Source organism: Salvelinus alpinus, chromosome 2 (genome assembly GCF_045679555.1).
Source record: "Salvelinus alpinus chromosome 2, SLU_Salpinus.1, whole genome shotgun sequence".
Taxonomy (NCBI): domain Eukaryota; kingdom Metazoa; phylum Chordata; class Actinopteri; order Salmoniformes; family Salmonidae; genus Salvelinus; species Salvelinus alpinus.
The window spans coordinates 41300982-41323942 of record NC_092087.1 but is presented as its reverse complement, the minus strand read 5'-3'; the positions used below and the strand labels follow the sequence as shown (position 1 = coordinate 41323942).

At 41.9% G+C, this 22961-nt stretch overlaps 2 protein-coding genes across 3 annotated transcripts; both read left to right on the top strand.

Annotated features, from left to right (window-relative positions):
* Positions 1 to 24: 24 nt before the first annotated feature.
* LOC139561510 (NADH-cytochrome b5 reductase 3-like) lies at positions 25 to 10995 on the top strand. Its single transcript, XM_071378692.1, has 9 exons — positions 25 to 208; positions 3719 to 3865; positions 6617 to 6689; positions 6977 to 7083; positions 7345 to 7474; positions 7981 to 8064; positions 8182 to 8267; positions 8447 to 8546; positions 9443 to 10995. Exons 1-9 carry the CDS (start codon positions 194 to 196, stop codon positions 9613 to 9615), a joined length of 915 nt encoding a protein of 304 aa, XP_071234793.1. The 5' UTR covers positions 25 to 193; the 3' UTR covers positions 9616 to 10995.
* An 834-nt stretch (positions 10996 to 11829) lies between these two features.
* Positions 11830 to 18124, top strand: LOC139561503 (adiponectin receptor protein 1-like). Of its 2 annotated transcripts, none has more exons than XM_071378684.1 (8): positions 11830 to 11951; positions 12767 to 12989; positions 13568 to 13684; positions 14026 to 14197; positions 15058 to 15244; positions 15420 to 15607; positions 16009 to 16202; positions 16382 to 18124. In XM_071378684.1, the coding sequence occupies exons 2-8, from the start codon at positions 12846 to 12848 to the stop codon at positions 16508 to 16510; spliced, it is 1131 nt and encodes a 376-aa protein (XP_071234785.1). In that variant the 5' UTR covers positions 11830 to 11951; positions 12767 to 12845; the 3' UTR covers positions 16511 to 18124. The 2 variants fall into 2 exon arrangements, with proteins under 2 accessions (XP_071234785.1, XP_071234774.1); XM_071378673.1 differs by lacking the exon at positions 11830 to 11951 and adding an exon at positions 12332 to 12665.
* The last annotated feature ends 4837 nt before the right edge of the window (positions 18125 to 22961 follow it).

Sequence of the window (22961 nt, the reverse complement as noted above, 5' to 3'; positions counted from 1 at the left end):
CAATCGTGCTGCTGTAAAATAGGGTTGGTTTTCCTCTTCTCTCCAACGGAAGTTGGACAAATTTGGTGTAACCGCTAAATACGCCCTCCCATCAACTCAATTCTTTGGGTGTGCCTTCTCTGATAATTTATAGCTAGCAAAGTACATCTTCGCTTCAACAATATAACCTTGCTCTGGGGCATTCAGAATCGCCATGAAGTACGCATTGGTAAGAATATCCTGTCGTTTAAATAAATGATTTCCAGTGTTGCTTGTCTGCGTACAGTAGCTACTTTAGCTAGTTAACGTTCCAAGCATCACCTGATAGGTAGCAAGCAACCGTATGACTGGCTAACTAGTCAGCTAATTTGCGGTACTTTGTTAAACAGAGAGTGGGAACAAAGCACTGCAGCTATCAGATAACGTCTATTCCCTGAACTGGTCAAATTAAACGCACATATTTGAAGATTTGGCTCTGACATTGAACTGATTAAAATATAACTAACTAGTGACTCATGTTGTAAACTTGTGCAAGTGACTCATCTTGCCTAGCTGCCAGCCAAGCAACCAACTGCTGGTATGTCTGTCACCGCAAGCAATGCTTTTTTTAACCTTAGAATTCCAGATACCATCATAGTTGTCAACTTTTGTCTGACATTGGTTGTATTTAAAAAGCAACTACACTGTCAGTGACAAATGTCATCAGGAAGACTGCTATTTTGTTAATTCTGAGACAATGCCTGACGAAGTGCCTTGAAAAAATGTAACGTATAATAGCAGAACATTTGCAGAATGAAAACAGTTTTACAGTGCCTTAAGTCTTCACACATCATGACTTCTTAAACATTTTGTTGTGTTACAACCTGCATTTAAAATGGGGGGAAATTAGATTTTAGGTCACTGGCCTACACACAATACCCCATAAGGTCAAAGTGAATTATGTTTTTTGTTTTTTTTGTTTACAAATTCATAAAAAATATGAAATGCTGAAATGTCTTGAGTCAGTAAGTATTCAACCCATTTGTTATGACAAGCTTAAATAAATTCAGGAGTAAAAATCACAAGTTGCATGGACTTGGTGTGCAATTATAGTGTTTAAAACTTCTTATGGCTGCAGTCCCGGTAAAGGGATCGATATGACAACAGCCAGTGAAAGTGCAGGGCGCCAAATTCAAACAACAGAAATCTCATAATTAAAATTCATCAAACATACATGTGTCTTATACCATTTTAAAGGTCTTGTTGTTAATCCCACCAAAGTGTACGATGTCAAATAGGCTTTTCAGCGAAAGCACCACAAACGATTGTTAGGTCACCACCAACACAGAAACATTCAGCCATTTTTCTAGCCAAAGAGAGGAGTCACAAAAAGCACAAATAGAGATAAAATGAATCACTAACCTTTGATGATCTTCATCAGATGACACTGATAGGACTTCATGTTACACAATACATATATGTCTTGTTCGATTAAGTTCATATTTATATCCAAAAACCTCAGTTTACAGTGGCGCCATGTTCAGAAATGCCTCAAAAATATCTGGAGAATTTGCAGAGAGCCACGTCAAATAACAGAAATACTCATCATAAACTTTGATGAAAGATACATGTTTCACATAGAATTAAATATACACTTGTTCTTAATGCAACCGCTGTGTCAGATTTCAAAAAGCTTTACGGCAAAACACAATATTCAATAATCTGAAAACAGCATTCAGCCACAAAAGCAAGCCATACAGTTACCCGCCCAAATTGTGCAGTCAACAAAACTCATAAAAAGAATTATAAATCTTCACTTACCTTTGCTGATCTTTGTCGGAATGCACTCCCAGGACTCCCACTTCCACAAGAAATGATCGTTTTTTCGGTAATGTCCATCATTTATGTCCAAATAGCTATTTTTGTAGCGTGTTTGGTAAACACATCCAACGTCAGGGAAGCGCGTTCACTAAAACCTGACGAAATGTCCAAAAGTTCCGTAACAGTCCGTAGAAACATGTCAAACGATGTATTGAATCAATCTTTAGAATGTTTTTAACATAAATCTTGAATAACGTTCCAACCGGAGAATTACATTGACTTCAGATGAGCGATGGAACAGAGCTCCCTCATGTGAACGTGCATGGTCAAAGAATGGTCAGGTCATGGCAGACCTGACTAATTCCCCTCTCATTCGGCCCCCCTTCATAGTAGAGGCATCAGACAAAGTTCTACAGACTGTTGACATCTAGTGGAATCCATAGGAAGTGCAAACTCATCCATATCTCGCTGTGATTTCAATGGGATCTTGGTTGAAAATCGACCAGCCTCAGAATTTCCACTTCCTGTTTGGATTTTTTCTCAGGTTTTTGCCTGCTATATGAGTTCTGTTACTCACAGACATAATTCAAACAGTTTTAGAAACTTCAGAGTGTTTTCTATCCAATACTAATAATAATATGCATATATTAGCAACTATGACTGAGGAGCAGGCCGTTTACTCTGGGCACGTCTGTGCACCTTTCATCCAAGCTACTCAATACTGCCCCTGCAGCCATAAGAAGTTAACATGATTTTTGAATGACAACATCTCTGTACCTCATATTACAAACACTGATTCAACCACAAAGACCAGGGAGGTTTTCCAATGCCTTGCAAAGAAGGGCAACTATTGGTAGATGGGTACAAATTAAATGAATAGATAATGAATATCCCTTTGAGCATGGTGAAGTTATTCATTACGCTTCGGATGGTGTATCAATACACCCAGTCCCCACAAAGATACAGGCGTCCTCCCCAATTAAGTTGCTGGAGAGGAAGGAAACCGCTCAAGGATTTCACCATGAGGCCAATGGTGATGTTTTAAAATAGTTACGGAGTTGATTGGCTGTGATAGGAGAACTGAGGATGGGTCAGCAACATTGTAGTTACTCTACAATACTAACCTATATGGCAGAGGGAAAAGAAGGAAGCCTGTACAGAATGCATCCTTTTTGCAATAAGGCACTGAAGTAGAACTGCAAAAAAATGTGGCAAGAAATGAACTCTATGTCCTGAATACAAAGCATTATGTTTGAAGCAAATCCAACACATCACTGAGTACCACTCTTTATACATTCAAGCCGCATCATGTTATGGGTATGCTTGTCATTGGAAAGGAATAGGGAGTTTTTTAAGGTACAAATTAACGTAATAGATCTAAGCACAGGCAAAATCTTAGAAGAAAAACTGGTTCAGTCTGCTTTCAACAGACACTGGGAGACAAATTCACCTTTCAGCAGGACAATAACCTAAACCACAAGGCCAAATATACACTGGAGTTGCTTACCGAGTCTAGTTACAGTTTTGACTTGAATCAGATTGAAAATCTATGGCATGACTTGAAAATGGCTGTCTAGCAATGATTAACAACCAACTTGACAGCTTGGAGAATTTTTTTTTTTTTATGCAAAAAATATTGAACAATCGAGGTGTTCAGGGCTCTTAGAGACTTACCCAGAAAGACTCACAGCTTTAATCGCTGCCAAAGGGGATGCTAACATGTATTGACTCAAGGGGTTGAATACTTGTCTAATCAAGATATATTAGTGTTTTATTTTACATTACATAGTGTAGATCGTTGACAAAAAATGACAAATCCATTTTAGTCCAACTTTGTGTAACAACAACATGTGGAAAAAGTCAAGGGTTGTGAATACTTTGAAGGATTTGTGATTTGTTATTATTATACCACAAAACCTTATTTCTCTCTTGTATATAGTCCACGACGGTAGCTGTGACTGCTGGGGTGGTATTGCTGTCCACTGTGGGCATAATTGTAGCCCTCTATCTAGGCAAGAAGAAGAAGCCTCCAGTCACCTTGCTTGACCCTACTCAAAAATACCAGCTAACACTCATCGATAAAGAGGTACTGTGGGCTATTGAAACAGATACTCTGTATCAAATTAATTATAAATTTTTGGTCTGTGCTTCAGAGGCCTGTGCCTAATTCATATATGTACTTCATGGAAATAATTTTTGTCTTAACATTTTACCGAATGTTGATAGTCGTGCTTGATGCATTGCATTGTGACAACCAATGTACACTACATGACCAAAAGTATGTGGACACCTGCTCGTGGAACATCTCATTCCAAAATCATGGGCGTCAATATGGAGTTGGTCCCCTTTTGCTGCTATAACAGCCTCCACTCATCTGGGAAGGCTTTCCACTAGATGTTGGAATATTGCTGCGGGGACTTACTTCCATTCAGCCACAAGATAATTAGTGAGGTCGGGCACTGATGTTGGGCGATTAGGCCTGGCTCGCAGTTTTCTTTCCAATTCATCCCAAATGTGTTTGATGGGGTTGAGGTCAGAGCTCTGTGCAGGCCAGTCAAGTTCTTCCACACCGACCTCGACAAAGCATTTCTGTATGGACCTAGCTTTGTGTATGGGAGCATTGTCATGCTGAACAGGAAAGGGCCTTCCCCAAACTGTTGCCACAAAGTTGGAAGCACAGAATCGTCTAGAATGTCATTTTATGCTGTAGTGTTAAGATTTCCCTTCACTGGACCTATTCCTCCTCCACCAAACTTTACAGTTGGCATTGGGGCAGGTAGCAATCTCCTGGCAATCCGCCAAACCCAGATTTGTCCGTCAGATTGCCAGATGGTGAAGCGTGATTCATCAATCCAAAGAACGTGTTTCCACTGCTCCAGAGTCCAATGGTGGCGAGCTTTACACCACTCCAGCCGGCGCTTGGCATTGCGCATGGTGATCTTCAGCACTTCCAGTTGACCGGGTCAGCTGTAGCAGGGTTGAAATTTGACGAACTGACTTGTTGGTAAGGTACGATGCCACGTTGAAAGTCACTGAGCTCTTCAGTAAGGCCATTCCACTGCCAATGTTTGTCTATGGAGATTGCATGGCTGTGTGATCAATTTTTATACACCTCTCAGCAACGGATGTGACTGAAATAGCCAAATCCAGTAATTTAAAGGTCCACATACTTTTGTATATACAGTTGAAGTCGGAAGTTTACATACACTTAGGTTGGAATCATTAAAACTTGTTTTTCAACCACTCCACACATTTTCTTGTTAACAAACTATAGTTTTGGCAAGTCGGTTAGGACATATACTTTGTGCATGACACAAGTAATTTTTCCAACAATTGTTTACAGACAGATTATTTCACTTATAATTCACTGTATCACAATTCCAGTGGGTCAGAAGTTGACTGTGCCTTTAAACAGCTTGCATAATTCCAGAAAATGATGTCATGGCTTTAGAAGCTTCTGATAGGCTAATTGACATCATTTGAGTCAATTGGAGGTGTACCTGTGGATGTATTTCAAGGCCTACCTTCAAACTCAGTGCCTCTTTGCTTGACATCATGGGAAAATCAAAAGAAATCAGCCAAGACCTCAGAAAGAAATTGTAGACCTCCACAAGTCTGGTTCATCCTTGGGAGCAATTTCCAAATGGCTGAAGGTACCACGTTCATCTGTACAAACAATAGTACGCAAGTATAAACACTATGGGACCACGCAGACGTCACAACGCTTAGGAAGGAGACACGTTCTGTCTCCTAGAGATGAACGTACTTTGGTTCGAGAAGTGCAAATCAATCCCAGAACAACAGCAAAGGACCTTGTGAAGATGCTGGAAGAAACAGGTACAAAGTATTTATATCCACAGTGAAACGAGTCCTATATCAACATAACTGAAAAGGCCGCTCAGCAAGGAAGAAGCCACTGCTCCAAAACCGCCATAAAAAAGCCAGACTACGGTTTGCAACTTCACATGTGGACAAAGATTGTACTTTTTGGAGAAATGTCCTATGGTCTGATGAAACATTAATAGAACCTTTTGGCCATAATGACCATCGTTATGTTTGGAGGAAAAAAGGGGACGTTTCCAAGCCGAAGAACACCGTCCCAACTGTGAAGTACGGGGGTGGCAGCATCATGTTGTGGGGGTGCTTTGCTGCAGGAGTGACTGGTGCACTTCACAAAATAGATGCCATCATGAGGTAGGAAAATGATGTGGAAATATTGAAGCAACATCTCAAGACATCAGGCAGGAAGTTAAAGCTTGGTTGCAAATGGGTCTTCCAAATGGACAATGACCACAAGCATACTTCCAATGTTGTGGCGAAATGGCTTAAGGACAACAAAGTCAAGTTATTGGAGTGGCCATCATAAAGCCCTGACCTCAATCCTATAGAAAATGTGTGGGCAGAACTGAAAAGGCGTGTGCGAGCAAGGAGGCCTACAAACCTGACTCAGTTACACCAGCTCTGTCAGGAGGAATTGGCCAAAATTCACCCAACTTATTGTGGGAAGCTTGTGGAAGGCTACCCAAAACGTTTGACCCAAGTTAAACAATTTAAAGGCAATACTACCAAATACTAATTGAGTGTATGTAAACTTCTGACCCACTGGGTATGTGATGAAAAAAATAACAGCTGAAATAAATCATTCTCTACTATTATTCTGACATTTCACATTCTTAAAATAAAGTGTTGATCCTAACTGACCAAAGACAGGGAATTTTTACTAGGATTATATGTCAGTAATTGTGAAACTGAGTTTAAATGTAATTGTCTTAGGTGTATGTAGACTTCCGACTTCAACTGTATAGTGTATGCATGGCTCTATGGCCTCTTTTCATAGGTGATCAACCATGATACTCGCAGGTTTCGCTTTCGACTTCCCTCAACAGAACATATCCTGGGACTCCCTGTAGGTAAGTCTTCACTTGCACATTGTTCTTTCTGGGTTTTGTCAAGTGACAGTTTTTGATCATTGATTATTATTTTGTAGAATTCAGTTCCATTAATCTAAATAGTCCTTTAGCTCACCAGCATATTAATTAGACTCGCAACGTAATACTTGATTTGCGTTCCTGGAATGCTCTCTACTGTATGAGTCATTTAGCAGAACAATCAGAGGATGAAGCCACACCCAATGACCCTAGCGCTATTTTAAGTCAGTGTTGACTTTGTTTCTAACCACCTTATTTGTTTCTTCTAGGTAATCATGTATACCTCTCTGCCCGTATTGACGGCAGCCTGGTAGTCAGACCATACACACCTGTGTCCAGTGACGACGACAAAGGATATGTTGATCTGGTTGTGAAGGTATGTATGGCTTGTCCAAGCAATCCTATATCATATTCTGAATATGAACACACTAGTACTATCAAACCTGGGTCTGTATGTATCAAGCATCTCAGAGTAGTAGTGCTGATCTAGGATCAGGTTCCCTTTGTCCATGTAATCTTATTATTTGTGATCTAAAATTAAAAACGGATCCCTAAATCAGCACTCATATTATGAGAAGCTTGATACATACGGACCCTGATCTGCAAAGTGTATTTCATGGATAAAATTTCTCCCCAGATCTACTTCAGGAATGTGCACCTCAAGTTTCCTGACGGGGGGAAGATGTCCCAATACCTGGAGAGTTTGCAGCTGGGAGATGTGGTAGACTTCAGAGGACCAGGAGGCCTGCTGGAGTACAAAGGACATGGTACGGCCAGTCTGCTGCCTGGCACAACCTCCCTCTGATATATACAAAAATGATGTGTCCCAAATGGTACCCTATTTCCTATATAGTGCATTACTTTTTACCAGGGCCCATAAGAATCAGGAGCTATTTGGGACACACACATAGTCTCCAATGGACTGGGTGTTTTAGCTTTGTGTGCTTAAGTGTGGTGTGGCTGGCTGAGACTGATCATGTGTGTACATACTTGTTTTCAACCTTAAGTCTACTGAATAAGTCGGCAGTACTTGTGTTATGTGGAAAATCTCCAAGTAATCACATTTTGCAACTTTCATGCTCCAGAAAAGCACTGCCTAAAGAATATAATTGTACTGTATTGCCACTGAAATGTATTATTAGATGATAATGGACACAACCAACAACTGTCTTCCATTTTGGACAAGATAGCTCCCCAAGCACACACTGGAAAAGGAAAGTAATAATTGTGTTGGCTTAGTTGTCTCATTGCTTTCTCCCATTAAATTCAACAGGGCAGTTTGCAGTTCAGACAGACAAAAAGTCTCCTGCTGAGATAAAAGTTGCCAGTACTGTGGGTCTGATAGCTGGAGGAACAGGTGAATCTACCCTATGCAACCCTGCCCTCTGAACTTAAACACTTAAATGTTGTCTACGCACAGGTAAATGTAGAGTGCTTTTAGTTCCTGGTGCTGAACTCCCTTCCCTGTCTGTAGGCATCACCCCTATGCTACAGCTGGTGCGCGCAATCATGAAGGACCCCAGTGAAAGCACCACCTGCAGCCTGCTGTATGCCAACCAGGTGTGTGGCCGCAGCTCACACTGGTCTCTCCTAGACTTTTAATATCATCTCTATAAATAAAGGATAGATAAATGCTTATTACTAGCATCACTGTGGATGTAGCTCATAGGCTTGCTTAGGTTGAGAGTTAACACTGAACCAGACACCTTTGTTAACTGTGTGTGTGTATATGTGTTCAGACTGAGAAGGACATCCTGCTGAGGGATGAGCTGGAGGAGGTCCAAGTCAGACACCCAGACCGCTTCAAGCTGTGGTTTACAGTGGACAGGGCACCCGAGGGTATGTGGTTTATGGCTTTTGCTTGCGTTGCTTAAGTGTTGGCATCCCAGATTTCAGAAGTCTTAACAAAATGTGTCAATTTGTATTATCATTTTGAATTAGTATTCATTGTGTATATTATGTCACAATAGCTTTTCAGCAGTCTGAAAAGCTAAACCTGGCCGTCTCCCTGCACAGACATGTAACGTTACCTTAGAGACTATTTGCACCAGAGAGACTCCAGTATATGCACCTTGTAAATTATTTGCACTGACTACCCACAAATCCAACCCTTACAGACACACACACACAGAAGCACCCATTAACACACACACACACACACACACACACACACACACACACACACATTCACACTCAGAACTCGTATACACACACATTCAACGCTGCTGTTCTAATATATACTATTGATTCCAATAACCACTATATTACTAAATAGTATAACAGTCCATTTTTACTATGCATACTGACCTCTTCTACTACTTATTATGTTTGACTTGACTCTTCATTGTTATTATTGGTTAATGTACTGCATTGTTGAGGGAGCTAGCACATAAGCCTTTCACTGCACCGTTCGCTGCAAGTAGCCTAGTGGTTAGTGTTGGGCCAGTAACTGAAAGGTTGCTGGATCGAATCCCCGAGCTGACAAGGTAAAAGTCTGTCATTCTGCCCCTGAACAAGGCAGTTAACCTGCTGTTCACCGGTAGGCCATCATTGTAAATAAGAATTTGTTCTTAGCTGACTTGCCTAGTTAAATAAAGTTTCCATTTAAAATGTACAAAAAAACTGCTGTAAACTGTATGTGACAAATACATTTTATTTTATTTGAATCCTTATGCATACCGGTACTTGTTTGCGATCCCATGAAAGATTGAATAAGATCCATTTGTGTGGCTCAGGCTGGGAGTACAGTGAGGGCTTCATCAACGCAGACATGATCCAGGAGCACCTGCCTGCCCCCAGTGACGACACCTTGGTGCTCATGTGCGGTCCGCCCCCCATGATCCAGTTTGCCTGCAACCCTAACCTGGACAAGTTGGGCTACCGGCAGAGTCAGCGCTTTGCCTACTAGTCTTCAGCCAAGGGACTTTCCTCCCAGCCACCACCGGCCTGGGCATTCTCAATTCAACAAGGACATCAATTCAGTGCTAGACTTGAGCTGGAACTACTGCTTGAGAACCAGCATCTCTTTATAGAATATTGGGTTAAAAATATTGCAGAGTTCCGCGACCTAAATATAAACAATACCGGCACCCAAAATGAGTAACGGCTCCTATTTCAGTCCACTAGAAGCACTGCATCAGTCTACTGCCAAAAGCCCCATCTGATAAGTGCAGACATGGCCTCTTATATATCAGGTTGATCATTAAATGCTCACTTGCAACCAAAGTCCTACCTTTGTATTATTGGCCTCCACTAAGCTCTGCCTCATCCCCTGCTGATAGCTACAATTGATTGGGCCCTGTGTATTTTTAGGTGAGCTGTTGAGGCTTTGATTTATTATTGATGTTCTTACCCTTGCGTGTTCTTCCTAAGAACAGGACAGAGAGAACAGACCCTAAAGATAAAGCCACATACTGAGCTGAATTACGCCCAGGGGTGCAGTGCTGAATATGAGAAGGCCGCCCAGGCAGCATTGCTTTAAATGCACACATGACACATTATATACACTTAAGTATTTCAGCTTTTGCAGAGATGCATTATACTGTATTTTGGCATCTGCTTTGAGTGTTACAAATATATACAGTGCCCTTTGTATTTACTGGGATGTTGACAATTTTGTTGTTGTTTTGGCTCTGTACTCCAGAACTTTGAATTTGAAATGATACAATGACTATGAGGTTAAAGTGCAGACTGTCAGCTTTAATGTGACTTTTTGCACTTTTTGTACATCGTCCTCTCATTTTAGGGGACCAAAAGTATTGAGACAAATTCACTTATGTGTATTAAAGTAGTCTCAAGTTTAGTATTTTGTCCAATATTCATAGCAATCGATGATTAAATTAAGTTTGACTACACGTGTTGGAGGCATTTGCTGTTTGTTTTGGTTGTTTCAGATTATTTTATGCCCACTAGAAATGAATGGTAAATAATGTATTGTGTCATTTTGGAGACTCTTTTATTGTAAATAAGAATATGTTTCTAAACACTTCTACGTTAATGTGGATGCTACCATTATTATGGATAGTCTTGAATGAATCGTAAATAATGATGAGTGAGAAAGACCCACAGATATCATAGCCCCCCCCAATGCTAACCTCCCCTGTTATTGTAATAGTGAGAGGTTAGCATGTCTTGGGGGGGTATGATATTTGTATGTCTGTAATTTTCTCACTCATCATTGTTCAAGATTCATTCAAGACTATCGGTAATCATGTTAGGTTTCCCATTAGCAAATGTGGAAGTGTTCAGTGAGATTGAGTGAGCATAATAATTAAAGGCGCTTTTTGTATGCCTGTGGCAATTGTTTGATATATTATACTTTAAGAGCTTTATCTGCAATGCACTACTACACTCGTTGTAAAATGTATTCTGTGTTTATGAAGAGAGAGAAACTAACATTTCTGGCAGCATTTCAAATTGCTTCCACTCAGACATGATCCATCCTGTTCTATTTACGCATTAAATCGATATTATCCCTGGTTGCAAAAATAAAAGAGTATTGAGGAGGGAAACAATCATTTGTACACCTTCAATTTGCTGGAACAATGTAGCTCTGGTTGTGGCAGTTGAATGATATCACAACGAGGAGTCATCTGCATTTCAGCAGACGATGTAGTCTGGTCCAAATGCTGGGACAGAGTGGGAGTTGGAAAGGTTCTTCTAATTCCACTGCCTACACTGTTGATAGGGATTAGGGATTACTGAGGATTTGAGATGCTGAATTGCAGTTGGTTTGGGTGTAGGAGTAGCTCTCTATCCACAAGGATGCTGGATGAGGATTATTATTATTTTTTTAGTAAGCTTTTCTTGTGCTGCTAAAATGTGGCGTCGGCAGCTCCGGGCTGAATACAACTTTTAACATTGTAAAGTACAAGTAACTTTCATGTGGGTTCGTGCAGGAACTATTATGGAGGTAATGCGATTCCACTGAATCATTAATAGCAGAAGCACGAGCATGACCTGGGAATAGAACATTACTATTTTTAGCCTATGTTGATTTGATATCATTCATAGGGGGTTAAACCTAAAACATTTTAACCGTTGTACAATTGTAATTTTAACCACTACATGGAGACGCAGCGTCATTGTTTATGAGGCCCAGTTAAACCTAAACCAGTTGCTTGGCATTAATATAACTTGTAATTTTCATTCGTCGTGCTTCGTGACTGTTCGGAGGTTCGGCTTGTTTTTGTAAGAATCCGGAAGGGATCAGGGTCACGTTTCCTTTGCCGTCTGGAGTATAAGGTATGTCTGTTGAATGAACATGTAAACGTTAACTAGCTAACTTCAACAACGAACAATATTATTGCAGATGCAGTAATTGCAATAGTCAGGGTGTTTGATATTGGTTCGATACAGCCAAATGTGACCAGCTTTCTTTGAATATGCGAACGCTAACCTGCTAGTGCTAGGCAGTTAGCTAGCGATTTCTATTAGCTAGCGTGCGTTAGCTTCGGGCTCAAACTATAATTTAACAGTGTACGTAAGCAATCATGTCAGCTAAATAATAATAAAGGAGTTTGGGGGGTGTCAAGTCGTTATCTTGCTATTTAATTCGATGTTTCTTCTGATACTATTGTGTTGATGTTTTGTTCAAAGCTAGCCAACCAGCTGACAGTCTTGCCAGTTTTGTTTGTTAGCTGTTAGCTAACCAACTACCCTTTCGTCTGTCTACCAAGAGCAATTTTGGTCTTGCCATTTTCAGGAGCAATTTTGGTCTTGCCATTTTAGCCGAGTAACATATCGTCTAAACTGTTATTAAATGCTGATTTATCGAGTTAATATTCTCACGACTGTATAGCTGAGCATGATATAAGACGATGTTGATGGTGTTAAAATGTTTGTCAAAGTAATACTGGAAGCTGCACACTCAGTGCTGAATGCAAGAGCAGGCGAGGACAATCTCTATGTGGGAAATATAGACCTACCAAAAATCCACATCAAGTGCTATTGTCACAGGTGAAGTTAGTTGTAATTTCAAATCGAGTTTTCAGTGAAACTACAGTAACTGGCTAGGTAATGTATTTGGCTAATTTAATTGTGATTTATTGAGTCCTCAGTACTGGCCAACTGAGAACTGAAAGTGCCAGGCTTAAGCAGGATACACAGGCAGAGGACAGGTCATCAGGCGGTCTCCCTATGTCAGGCCGAAACGGGTCTGCGAGCGATGCAGACTGTCGGATCTCGGAGGACTGCCGGTCCCCGGATGTAGAGCTGATGGAGTTGGGACCCCTGCTGGAGGAGGCGGGCCGGCAGGCAGCGGGGAAAGGCATGATGTCGGAGGTGAGAGTGGGGGAGACAAAGTTTTCTAACCAAATGGCACCCTATTCTCTACACAGTGCTCTAATATTGATCCGTTTCCTATGGGCCCTAGTCGAAAGTAGTGCACTATATATGGAATAGGGGGTAATTTGGTATGAAGCCTGACTCAACGCCTGTATTAACACAGGTATTTTCTAAAGCGGAGCTCAGAATCTTCTAAATCAATATTTTGAAAGATTGAGGTGGTCTGCAAACACAAGTTTCTAGTGAAACCATCAGTGTATTCAGAGAGGTGAAAGTTCAGAATGTTGCAGAACTCCCTATTGGCCAATTCTACATGGCAGACACATTGGTTTGTTATACACACATTTATCTGAATGTTCTGAAGCGTTGCACCCACCTGATTAGACCCCAGTTGAAGACAAAACAAATGTAGGTTGAGGTCATTGGGCAATAGAGCTCAGCTTGGTGGGGGTCACACCTAAGTATTGGTTAGGGAAATGTAGACCAAAGCCAACTGGGATTCATTCCAATGTGTTCACTATTATCCTGCGTGCTCTACTCACCTAACTAAATCACCTTCCACTTTCTCTCTGCAGGGGGCCTCAGTTCTGCCTGATGATGATGATGATGATGACGAAGAGGTGGAAGAGGTCCTGACACTGCCCCTCCAGGCTCACCACGCCATGGAGAAGATGGAGGAGTTTGTGCACAAAGTAGGCATCATTGGGCTGTTCCAGAAGCCAGGATCATTAAGTTAGCCAGCTAACTTTCATTACAAGCCAAATATATCTCTTGATTTTCTGATTCATTTAGAAAGCTAAACTTGAATATGGGTTGTTGGTTGTTGAGTCAATTATACCATGCCCATTTCAAGTCTATATTTCTTGAAAATATGAAGTTATTTCAGAAATTCTGGTACAGTTACCTGGCTAACTCATTGATCCTGCTTTCTGGAACAGCCCCTATGGCTGCTCTGTCTTAAGTTCATACAAGAGAGAATAAGACTGGTGAGATGAACAGGACATTCATGGTAGCCTATACCCCTGTGTTTCAGGTGTGGAAGGGTAGCTGGAGGGTAATCCCTTTTCACGTCCTGCCGGAGTGGCTGAAGGACAACGACTACCTCCTGCATGGACACCGGCCCCCAATGCCCTCCTTCCGCGCCTGCTTTGGAAGCATCTTCAGGATCCATACAGAAACAGGCAACATCTGGACCCACCTTCTGGGTGAGTGAGTGTGTGAGATACTTTTGGCCATGTAGTGTATGTGGATACCTCTTCAAATTAGTGGTTTCGGGCTATTTTATAAAATTGAGTACACCGCCATGCAATCCCTATAGACAAACATTGGCAGTAGAATGGCCCGTACTGAAGAGCTCAGTGACTTTCAACGTGGCACCGTCATAGGATGCTACCTTTCCAACAAGTTAGTTTGTCAAGTTTCTGCCCTGCAAGAGCTGCCCCGGTCAACTTTAAGTGCTGTTATTGTGAAGTGGAAACGACTAGGAGCAACAACGGCTCAGCAACATCCACCTAAGATCCAAGTCTAAGATCACATGCGCAATGCCTAGCGTCGGCTGGAGTGGTGTAGAGCTCTCCGCCGTCCTGACCTCAACCTCATCGTACACCTTTGGGATGAATTGGAACGCTGAATGCGAGCCAGGCCTTATCGCCCAACCTCACTAATGCTCTTGTGGCTGAATGGAAGCAGCCATGGAATGAGATGATCGACGAGCAGGAGTCCACATACTTTTGGCCAATCCTCACATGTTTAACCTTATGCCTATAAAGTTGCTGTGAAGTACAAGTACACGTTCCTGACAGCTAGGGTACATTCAGTAGAAGTTCAGTGTGCTGCTGTTAAGCGATGTATGTATAGTGCCGTCACTTATCCATACTATATAGCGAAGTATTGTGCCTCCTCTACACATAACATTTCCATATACAATGGCCTTGATTGTGCCCCCCACCTTATATATGTAGTATGCCCCATAGAGATCCTGTTCTTTCGCTAATATTCATTTGTTATGATATGCCCAATATGATTACTGATCCACTAATGATGGCCTCACCTCTCCAACCCCCAGGGCTGATCCTGTTTATTTGTCTGGGCACGTACACCATTCTGCGGCCCAACATGTACTTCATGGCACCTCTGCAGGAAAAGGTGGTGTTTGGGATGTTCTTTCTGGGCGCGGTGCTCTGCCTCAGCTTCTCCTGGCTCTTTCATACCGTCTACTGCCACTCTGAGAAAGTGTCTCGCACCTTCTCCAAGTAAGACCGCATGGCCCCCTCCCAGAACTTCTGTTTGTTTTCTGATTAGCACTACTGTGTTTCTGAGAGGAAATGTGATGTTTCATTTCAGAAATTGTCTTATGTTCGAGTGTCATCCAAATGGATCAGCGTCATTCCTCATCTAACCTCCACGGTGTTGTTTGTCTCCCCTTAGGCTTGACTACTCAGGTATCGCCCTGCTGATCATGGGTTCCTTTGTGCCCTGGCTCTACTACTCGTTCTACTGTTCCCCGCAGCCACGCCTCATCTACCTCACCATAGTCTGTGTGCTGGGCATCGCCGCCATCGTAGTGGCCCAGTGGGAGCGCTTCTCCACACCCGCGCACCGGCCCACCCGAGCAGGTGCTGCACCACATATTAACCAGCCTGTCAGAGAGTGAACTGTGACGTAGCTACAGAGCAAGGACATGCATGTAAATTTATTAATTCAACATGCTACTATCTTTATAGTATGATTTTTTATTTGACATAGGCTTTGAAGAAGTACCTGCAAATAGGCTACCAGTGCATTATAATGTGGGGAGTTCAAAAAAATTAAACAATCTACCAAATCTAATTTTTAAATGTTTTACTTCTTGTCATTATCATTTACCTGATGAGACAAGACATGGAGGGGGGGGGGGGGGTTGCTAACTTATGATGGGTTACTGGGCAAGAAAAGATTGAAGACCCCCGTCCTATACTACGAATGCTCCAGCCCAGTGCTTCCACCAACCAACCTTTCCCCTCCGTGTCTCCCACAGGAGTGTTCATGGGCCTGGGACTGAGCGGCATCGTCCCCACAGTGCACTTCACCATCGAGGAGGGCTTCGTCAAGGCCACCACTGTGGGACAGATGGGCTGGTTCTACCTGATGGGCGCCATGTACATCACTGGCGCCGGACTGTACGCCGCCAGGATCCCTGAGCGCTACTTCCCCGGCAAATGTGACATCTGGGTAAGACAGGCACTTTTTTTCTTCCATTTGGGATGTAGACACAGGCTTGTAGCTAGCTCCTGAACTAACCCTATGTCCTCACTTATATAAGGATAATGTTATTGTCATTTATCAGATGCACTAAATGGAGAAATATGGTGCCATTTGGTACGCTGCCTCTGACCTCCCTCTCTCCTCAGTTCCACTCCCACCAGATCTTCCATGTCCTGGTGGTTGCAGCAGCCTTCATCCACTTCTACGGCGTCACCAACCTGCAGGAGTTCCGCTACGGCCTGGAGGGAGGCTGCACTGACGACACCCTTCTCTGAGAGCAGCCCAGCTGTGGCCCCCTCAGCCATTTCCTGGTCGATGCCCCTCCCTCCCCCGCCTCCCTACCCTATAAAGTGCTGCTGGAACATGCCATGGTCCCCCGTAGCTCCTTTTCTCCTCTTCTTCTCCTCCCCTGATTTGCTCATGTCATACTTGGTTTTCTGGTGGTGGTTCTCTGCTTGGGCTCCTTTCTCCCCATTAAAGTATCTTTAGCCAGTGAACTAAATGGAGGGGCATCCCGCCGATGCGGTACCACTTTTTTTTATCAAGATGAAGCTCTAGGCTTGACTTTAGCTCATTAAGAACAACAGGGGGGTTTTGACCAGATTGATTACATGTTTCCTTGAAGGAAGGGAACCTCAAAGTCATAGAGATATCATAATGGTGTCTTTCTTGGCCTACAGAGCTGCCTACATCAAGTTGTAGGAGGCTTGTGTGATAGAATGGGTCCGGGTTGGGGTCAATACATTCCATATTTATTCTGTCAATACAAGGAATTAATTGAAATTCAATTCATGAATTGAACATTGAAAAGTCCTGATTGAAAACAATGGGCAATTCCAACAATTCATTATGGGCATTTGATTCTGTTGATTTAAAAAAAAATAAAAGCAGTCAACCCCAACCCAGGTATGGGTTATGGAGCTGGAAGGCAAACAATTTAAATTACTTTCTTACAAGACATGGTGCTTGGTACCCTTACCCCTCATGTCCCTTTACAATTGAACACAATCTTGTATGATTGATAGCTGGTATGAAACTAACCTTGCAACGCACAATGGGCAAATCTGGGAATAGGTTAACTCTTTCTCCTCTCATCTTGAGTTTCTTTTCTTTTTAAGGCTATATTTCAGAACTCTTAAGGTAAAATTATTGCACCTTAAAAGTATGTTATTACTGTTTAAACTTTAAGTCATTGCATAGGGTCCACCATGTAGTGTGTATGAATAATCATTTAGTTTTCCTGTGCCTTACATGCAAACCTCACTAGCCACGTTGCGTGCCGCGAGCGTTGCAAAATAAATGTACAAATACATGTTATTCACACCGCTCACGTGAATGAGTGTCTGCGTAGCCAAGCGCTAAAATAGAACTTGGTTCTATTGAGAAGCGCCAGATGCTGCAAGTCCCCTCCTTATTGGATATCAGGAAGATAAAAAGGGAAACCTACTTAGTTTCTAGTTCTGTGGATTAATCGTCGGAGTAGAGAAACGCACAACTGCGTGTGTCGTAATCGCATCAAATGTGGATGGACAAAATCAACATATGCACGCGCGTGGCCGGTGTAGTCCGCAGGTTAGGCCAATGGAAATAGTTTTTCAATAGATGGGCCAATATTGCAGTCAAGTGAACTTCATTAGGATCTCCAGATATGATAGGGACCTTATTTTTTTCCTTTATATCAAATCACTATTAAACTTTTGACCTCCAATAGTTCTCAAACTGCTATTTATTAAGACCTTTCTTTTTTTTTTAAGCTGACTTTGTGGCTTTATTACAAAGACTAAGCAATCTATGTATTCTTGACTTTGTGTTGTATCCTGTGTAGACAAGTTGATGGATCATACATTTCCCTGAAATGTAAACACATAATAAATATTTATTAATGGGAACCAAACTGAGTCATGCATTTTCTGTCTGATGTAGTTATATTGCACTACTTTTCACATACATGAAAATTGTTTTCAATATTTGTTTAGCCATTTGAGTTACTAATGCTGCTTCAATGAGGTCAATTTCTTTGGCGTGTTAATAGACTGACTATATTAATGCCTCATGTCTGTCCACATCTATACTAGTCATAATTTATCTGGGGTGTTGCATATCATTGAATCACTCCTACTCCAGTACATTCGGAAAGTATTCAGACCCCTTGACGTTTTCAACATTGTTACGTTACAGCCTTATTCTAAAATGGATTAAATAGTTTTTCCCCCATCTACACACACCCCATAATGACAAAGCGAAAACAGGTTTTTAGAAAAGTATTCAAAATAAAAAACACCTTATTTACACAAGTATTCAGACCCTTTGCTATAAGACTTGAAATTGACCTCAGGTGCATCCTGTTCCCATTGATTGTTCTTGATGTTTCTACAACTTAATTGGAATCCACCTGTGGTAAATTCAATTGATTGGACATGATTTGGAAAGGCACACCCTTGACGTATGGCCCATCCAGTTTAACAGGATTTTTGATAGTTACAATCTCATCCATAGAATTTGCTTTCTGAGAACAAAAGGCATTGGGGACGTTTGAGTGGTAAGGCTAAAGCAACCGACTGATGAAATTCGAGGAGTGAAGTCAAGGGAGGTGCAACCACAGAACAATGAGCCAGATATTTCACTGGATGTATAAATGTGAAGCATCTGGTTGGCCTTTCCACTCACTACCAAATATGGTGATGAGATGGATTTTGACTGACATTCTGCAAATTTTCTCATGAAACATTTTATCAGTATTTTGTTTCCAAAACTAGAATCGGTAACAAACACTGTGTTTTGTAGACTTTACCCTTTGCTAAAGTTTTAAAAAATTGCCTTGGTTAGGAGTGCAGGGGTGAATTGAGTTATTGCACACGGGCACTTCACAGTAGGTGTTACCTAACAGAAATATGCAAATACATGCTAGAACACACCAATAGGATCTCACTAGCTCACGCTTGTCTCTGCCCACCTCCTTGCTTGTTCTGCCCACTATGATTAATTTGCTCTCATTGGAAACAACAGGCTCTGGTCTATCTTGGAAACAACAGGCTCTGGTCTATCTTGGGTTAGTTATACAAATCTTTGGCTGATCCCTCCTGATGATCATGTCCAACCGGTTCATCAGGAGGGATCAGCCAATCATGAAGAAGAAAATTGACTACTTCAAAATGGAGATTGCCTCAATGGCGCTGCCACTCTGTGACAGAACTATATATATATATATATATATTTATCATTTTAAAAGGCTAATTGGTCATTAGAAAACCCTTTTGCAATGATGTTAGCACAGCTGAAAACTGTTTGTGCTGATTAAAGAAGCAATAAAACTGGCCTTCTTCAGACTAGTTGAGTATCTGGAGCATCAGCATTTGTGTGTTTGATTACAGGCTCAAAATGGCCAGAAACAAAGCACTTTCTTCTGAATCTTGCCAATCTATTCTAGTTCTGAGAAATAAAGGCTATTCCATGTGAGAAATTGGCAAGAAACTGAAGATCTCATACAACGCTGTGTACTACTCCCTTCCCAAAACAGCTGGCTCTAACCAGAATAGAAAGAGGAGTGGGAGGCCCCAGTGCACAACTGAGCAAGAGGACAAGTACATTAGGGTATCTAGTTTGAGAAACAGACGCCTCACAAGTCCTCAACTGGCAGCTTCATTAAATAGTACTCACAAAACAACAGTCTCAATGTCAACAGTAAAGAGGAGACTCTGGGATGCTGGCCTTCTAGGCAGAGTTGCAAAGAAAAAGCCATATCTCAGACTGGCCAATAAAAATAAAAGATTAAGATAGGCAAAAGAACACAGACACTGGACAGAGGAAGAATGGAAAAAAGTGTTAAGGACAGACGAAGGCTGTAATTGCTGCAAATGGAGAATTCTTTGACGAAAGCATTGTTTGAAGGGCACAATTATTATTTCAATTAAAAATCAATATTATAACCTTGTCAACGTCTTGACTGTATTTCCTATTAATTTTGCAACTAATTTCATGTATGTTTTCATGGAAAACAAGGACATTTCGAAGGTACCCCAAACTTTTGAATGGTAGTGTGTGTATGTATATATATATATATATATATGTGTGTATGTATGATCTAGGCAAAGTTGGTTCCTGTTTCAGTCAAGTATTTGGTCGTGTTCTGGTGAGTGAAACAAAAACACCCTAATGATTGGTAGACAATAGAGCTGATGGCTGCACGATGAAGTTGGTGAAGAGTAACTGCAGAAACTTGCAGTCAAAACTTCATGACCTTTGATCACATGTATTTTGTAAAGTTCATGCGGTTGACATGTAGCCTCAAGTTGGACAATTTTATCCCCATAATCCAACACACTTTGAAGGGTGTTGGTCACCACAAAAGTGATCCACTCGAACATGCCCACGAAAAAATGAATGGCTTATTTGCTACGTGAGGTTAATTCGATTCAAAAGAAGTTTCGCAATTGTTTAAATTGTTTAGAGTGTACTGATATAAGCAAGACACGTGACATCTTTGCAATTTAGAGAAACAATGCTATATATCGGAGTCTCGAGATATCTCGGAGTCTATGCATATTTATGACATGAGGCTACTCGCATAGCATCTCTCTCCATTGAATACAGGCGGTTGACGTCAACAACCCTCATGGAGTATTCAAAATAGGATTACAATAATGTGATGTATCCATAGGCGGGAGCTAGACAGCCGCGGTGCCACTTTGTGGACAACGACAATTGTTAGGGTGGCGAGACATGTACACTATATATACACAAAAGTATGTGGACACCCCTTCAAATGAGTGGATTTGGTTATTTCAGCCACACCCATTGCTGACAGGTGTATAAAATCGAGCACACCGCCATGCAATCTCCATAGGAAAACATTGACAGTAGAATGGCATTACTGAAGTGCTCAGTAACTTTCAATGTGGCACCATCATAGGATGCCACCTTTCCAACAAGTCAATTTGTCAAATTTCTACCCTGTTAGAGCTGCCCCGGTCAACTATAAGTGCTGTTACTGTGAAGTGGAAACGTCTTGGAGTAACAACTGCTCAGCCGCGAATTGGTAGGCCACAAAAGCTCACAGAATGGGAGAGCTGAGTAGCGCATAAAAAAATGTCTACCCTCTGTTGCAACACTCACTTCCGAGTTCCAAACTGCAAGAAATGGGTTTCCATTCCAGTAGCCGCACACAGGCCTAAGATCACCATGCGCAATGCAAAGAGTCGGCTGGAGTGGTGTAATGCTCGCCGCCATTGGACTATGGAGCAGCGGAAGCGCATTCTCTGGAGTGAAGTGATGAATCACGCTACTGGCACTTTCCTGTTTCAGCATGACAATGCCCCGTGCACAAAGCGAAGTCCATATGTAACTGATGTGAAATGGCTAGCTCGTTAGCGGGGTGTGCGCTAATAGCGTTTCAATCGGTGACGTCACTCGCTCTGAGACCTTGAAGTAGTTGTTCCCCTTGCTCTGCAAGGGCCGCGGCTTTTGTGGAGCGATAGGTAACAATGCTTCGAGGGTGGCTATTGTCAATGTGTGCAGAGGGTCCCTGGTTTGGGGCGAGGAGAGGGACGGAAGCTATACTGTTACACATACAGAAATGGTTTGTCGAGATCGGTGTGGAAGAACTTGACTGGCCTGCACAGAGCCCTGACCTCAACCCCTTTGGGATGAATTGGAACGCCGACTGCGAGCCAGGCCTAATCACCCAACATCAGTGCCCGACCTCACTAAAGCTCTTGCGGCTGAATGGAAGCAAGTCCTCGCAGCAATGTTCCAACATCCAGCGGAAAGCCTTCCCAGAAGAGTATTATAGTAGCAAAGGGGGGACCAACTCCATATCAATGTCCATGCTTTTGGAAAGAGATTTTCGACGATCAGGTGTCCACATTATTTTGGTCATGTAGTGTATCTGGTCAGTATATCCATCCTCTTTGGGTATAGGTCCTCGCTTCTGTATCTTTTTTTTCTTCAATGAGGTTTAACGACAGTTGGCATCCAATAAATGTTGCATTACCGCCACCTACTAGACTGGAGTACAACTCCCTTATAATTTGCTTGAAAAAATAAATTAACAAATACCACCTAACACAACATAACACTCACAAAAAATAAAGTAATACAAAAATAACACCACCCTACTCCACTATTTAGATCTATGTAGTCATACTTCAGGCCAACAACCTGAAAGGATGAGACACCACCACTTAACACCCTGTAACTCCCTGTAAATCTCGCACACCCAAAAACCTCTCTGCAGCTGCCACCACAACCTCCATTTTCTGCGACCAAATGTCCATCCCTGCAGTACAGTTGATAACCATTGCTATAAATGCTAAAAAACAAATCTTACTGAAACATATATCACTTGTTGGCCTCTGTACTGTACTGGTACAGATCTACTACTCACACCACTCTTCTCAGGATCCCTCCCCTTTGACCCATCATCCTCTACATTCTTCACCGTCTCAGCACATGAAAACTTCTGCACTACTCTAACCCTGGAAACCTCAACCTGCCTCTCTCGCACGGGACCTGTCTGTCTTCGGTAAACAAGCGCTTTAGTATGGAGATATGGCCGTGTGGGAACACTAACCCTAACGAACGATTTATTGCAGTATCAGCCACATTCTGGCATCTTATATATTGTTGACCTCACTCTAACGAATTGGTTAACTGGGTGGATATGATTATTACTGTCACAAGGGTCTGTCTGTTTTGATCTTATCCAAAGTAAATAAAATAAAATTGTTT

Coding starts and splice junctions, on each gene's coding strand:
- LOC139561510 (XM_071378692.1), top strand. Junction 6,690..6,976: donor TATCCTGGGACTCCCTGTAG/GTAAGTCTTCAC, acceptor TGTTTCTTCTAG/GTAATCATGTATACCTCTCT. Junction 7,475..7,980: donor GCTGGAGTACAAAGGACATG/GTACGGCCAGTC, acceptor TAAATTCAACAG/GGCAGTTTGCAGTTCAGACA.
- LOC139561503 (XM_071378673.1), top strand. CDS start 12,544: ATGTTTGTCAAAGTAATACTGGAAGCTGCACACTCAGTGCTGAATGCA. Junction 13,685..14,025: donor TGGAGGAGTTTGTGCACAAA/GTAGGCATCATT, acceptor CCTGTGTTTCAG/GTGTGGAAGGGTAGCTGGAG. Junction 15,608..16,008: donor GCACCGGCCCACCCGAGCAG/GTGCTGCACCAC, acceptor TGTCTCCCACAG/GAGTGTTCATGGGCCTGGGA.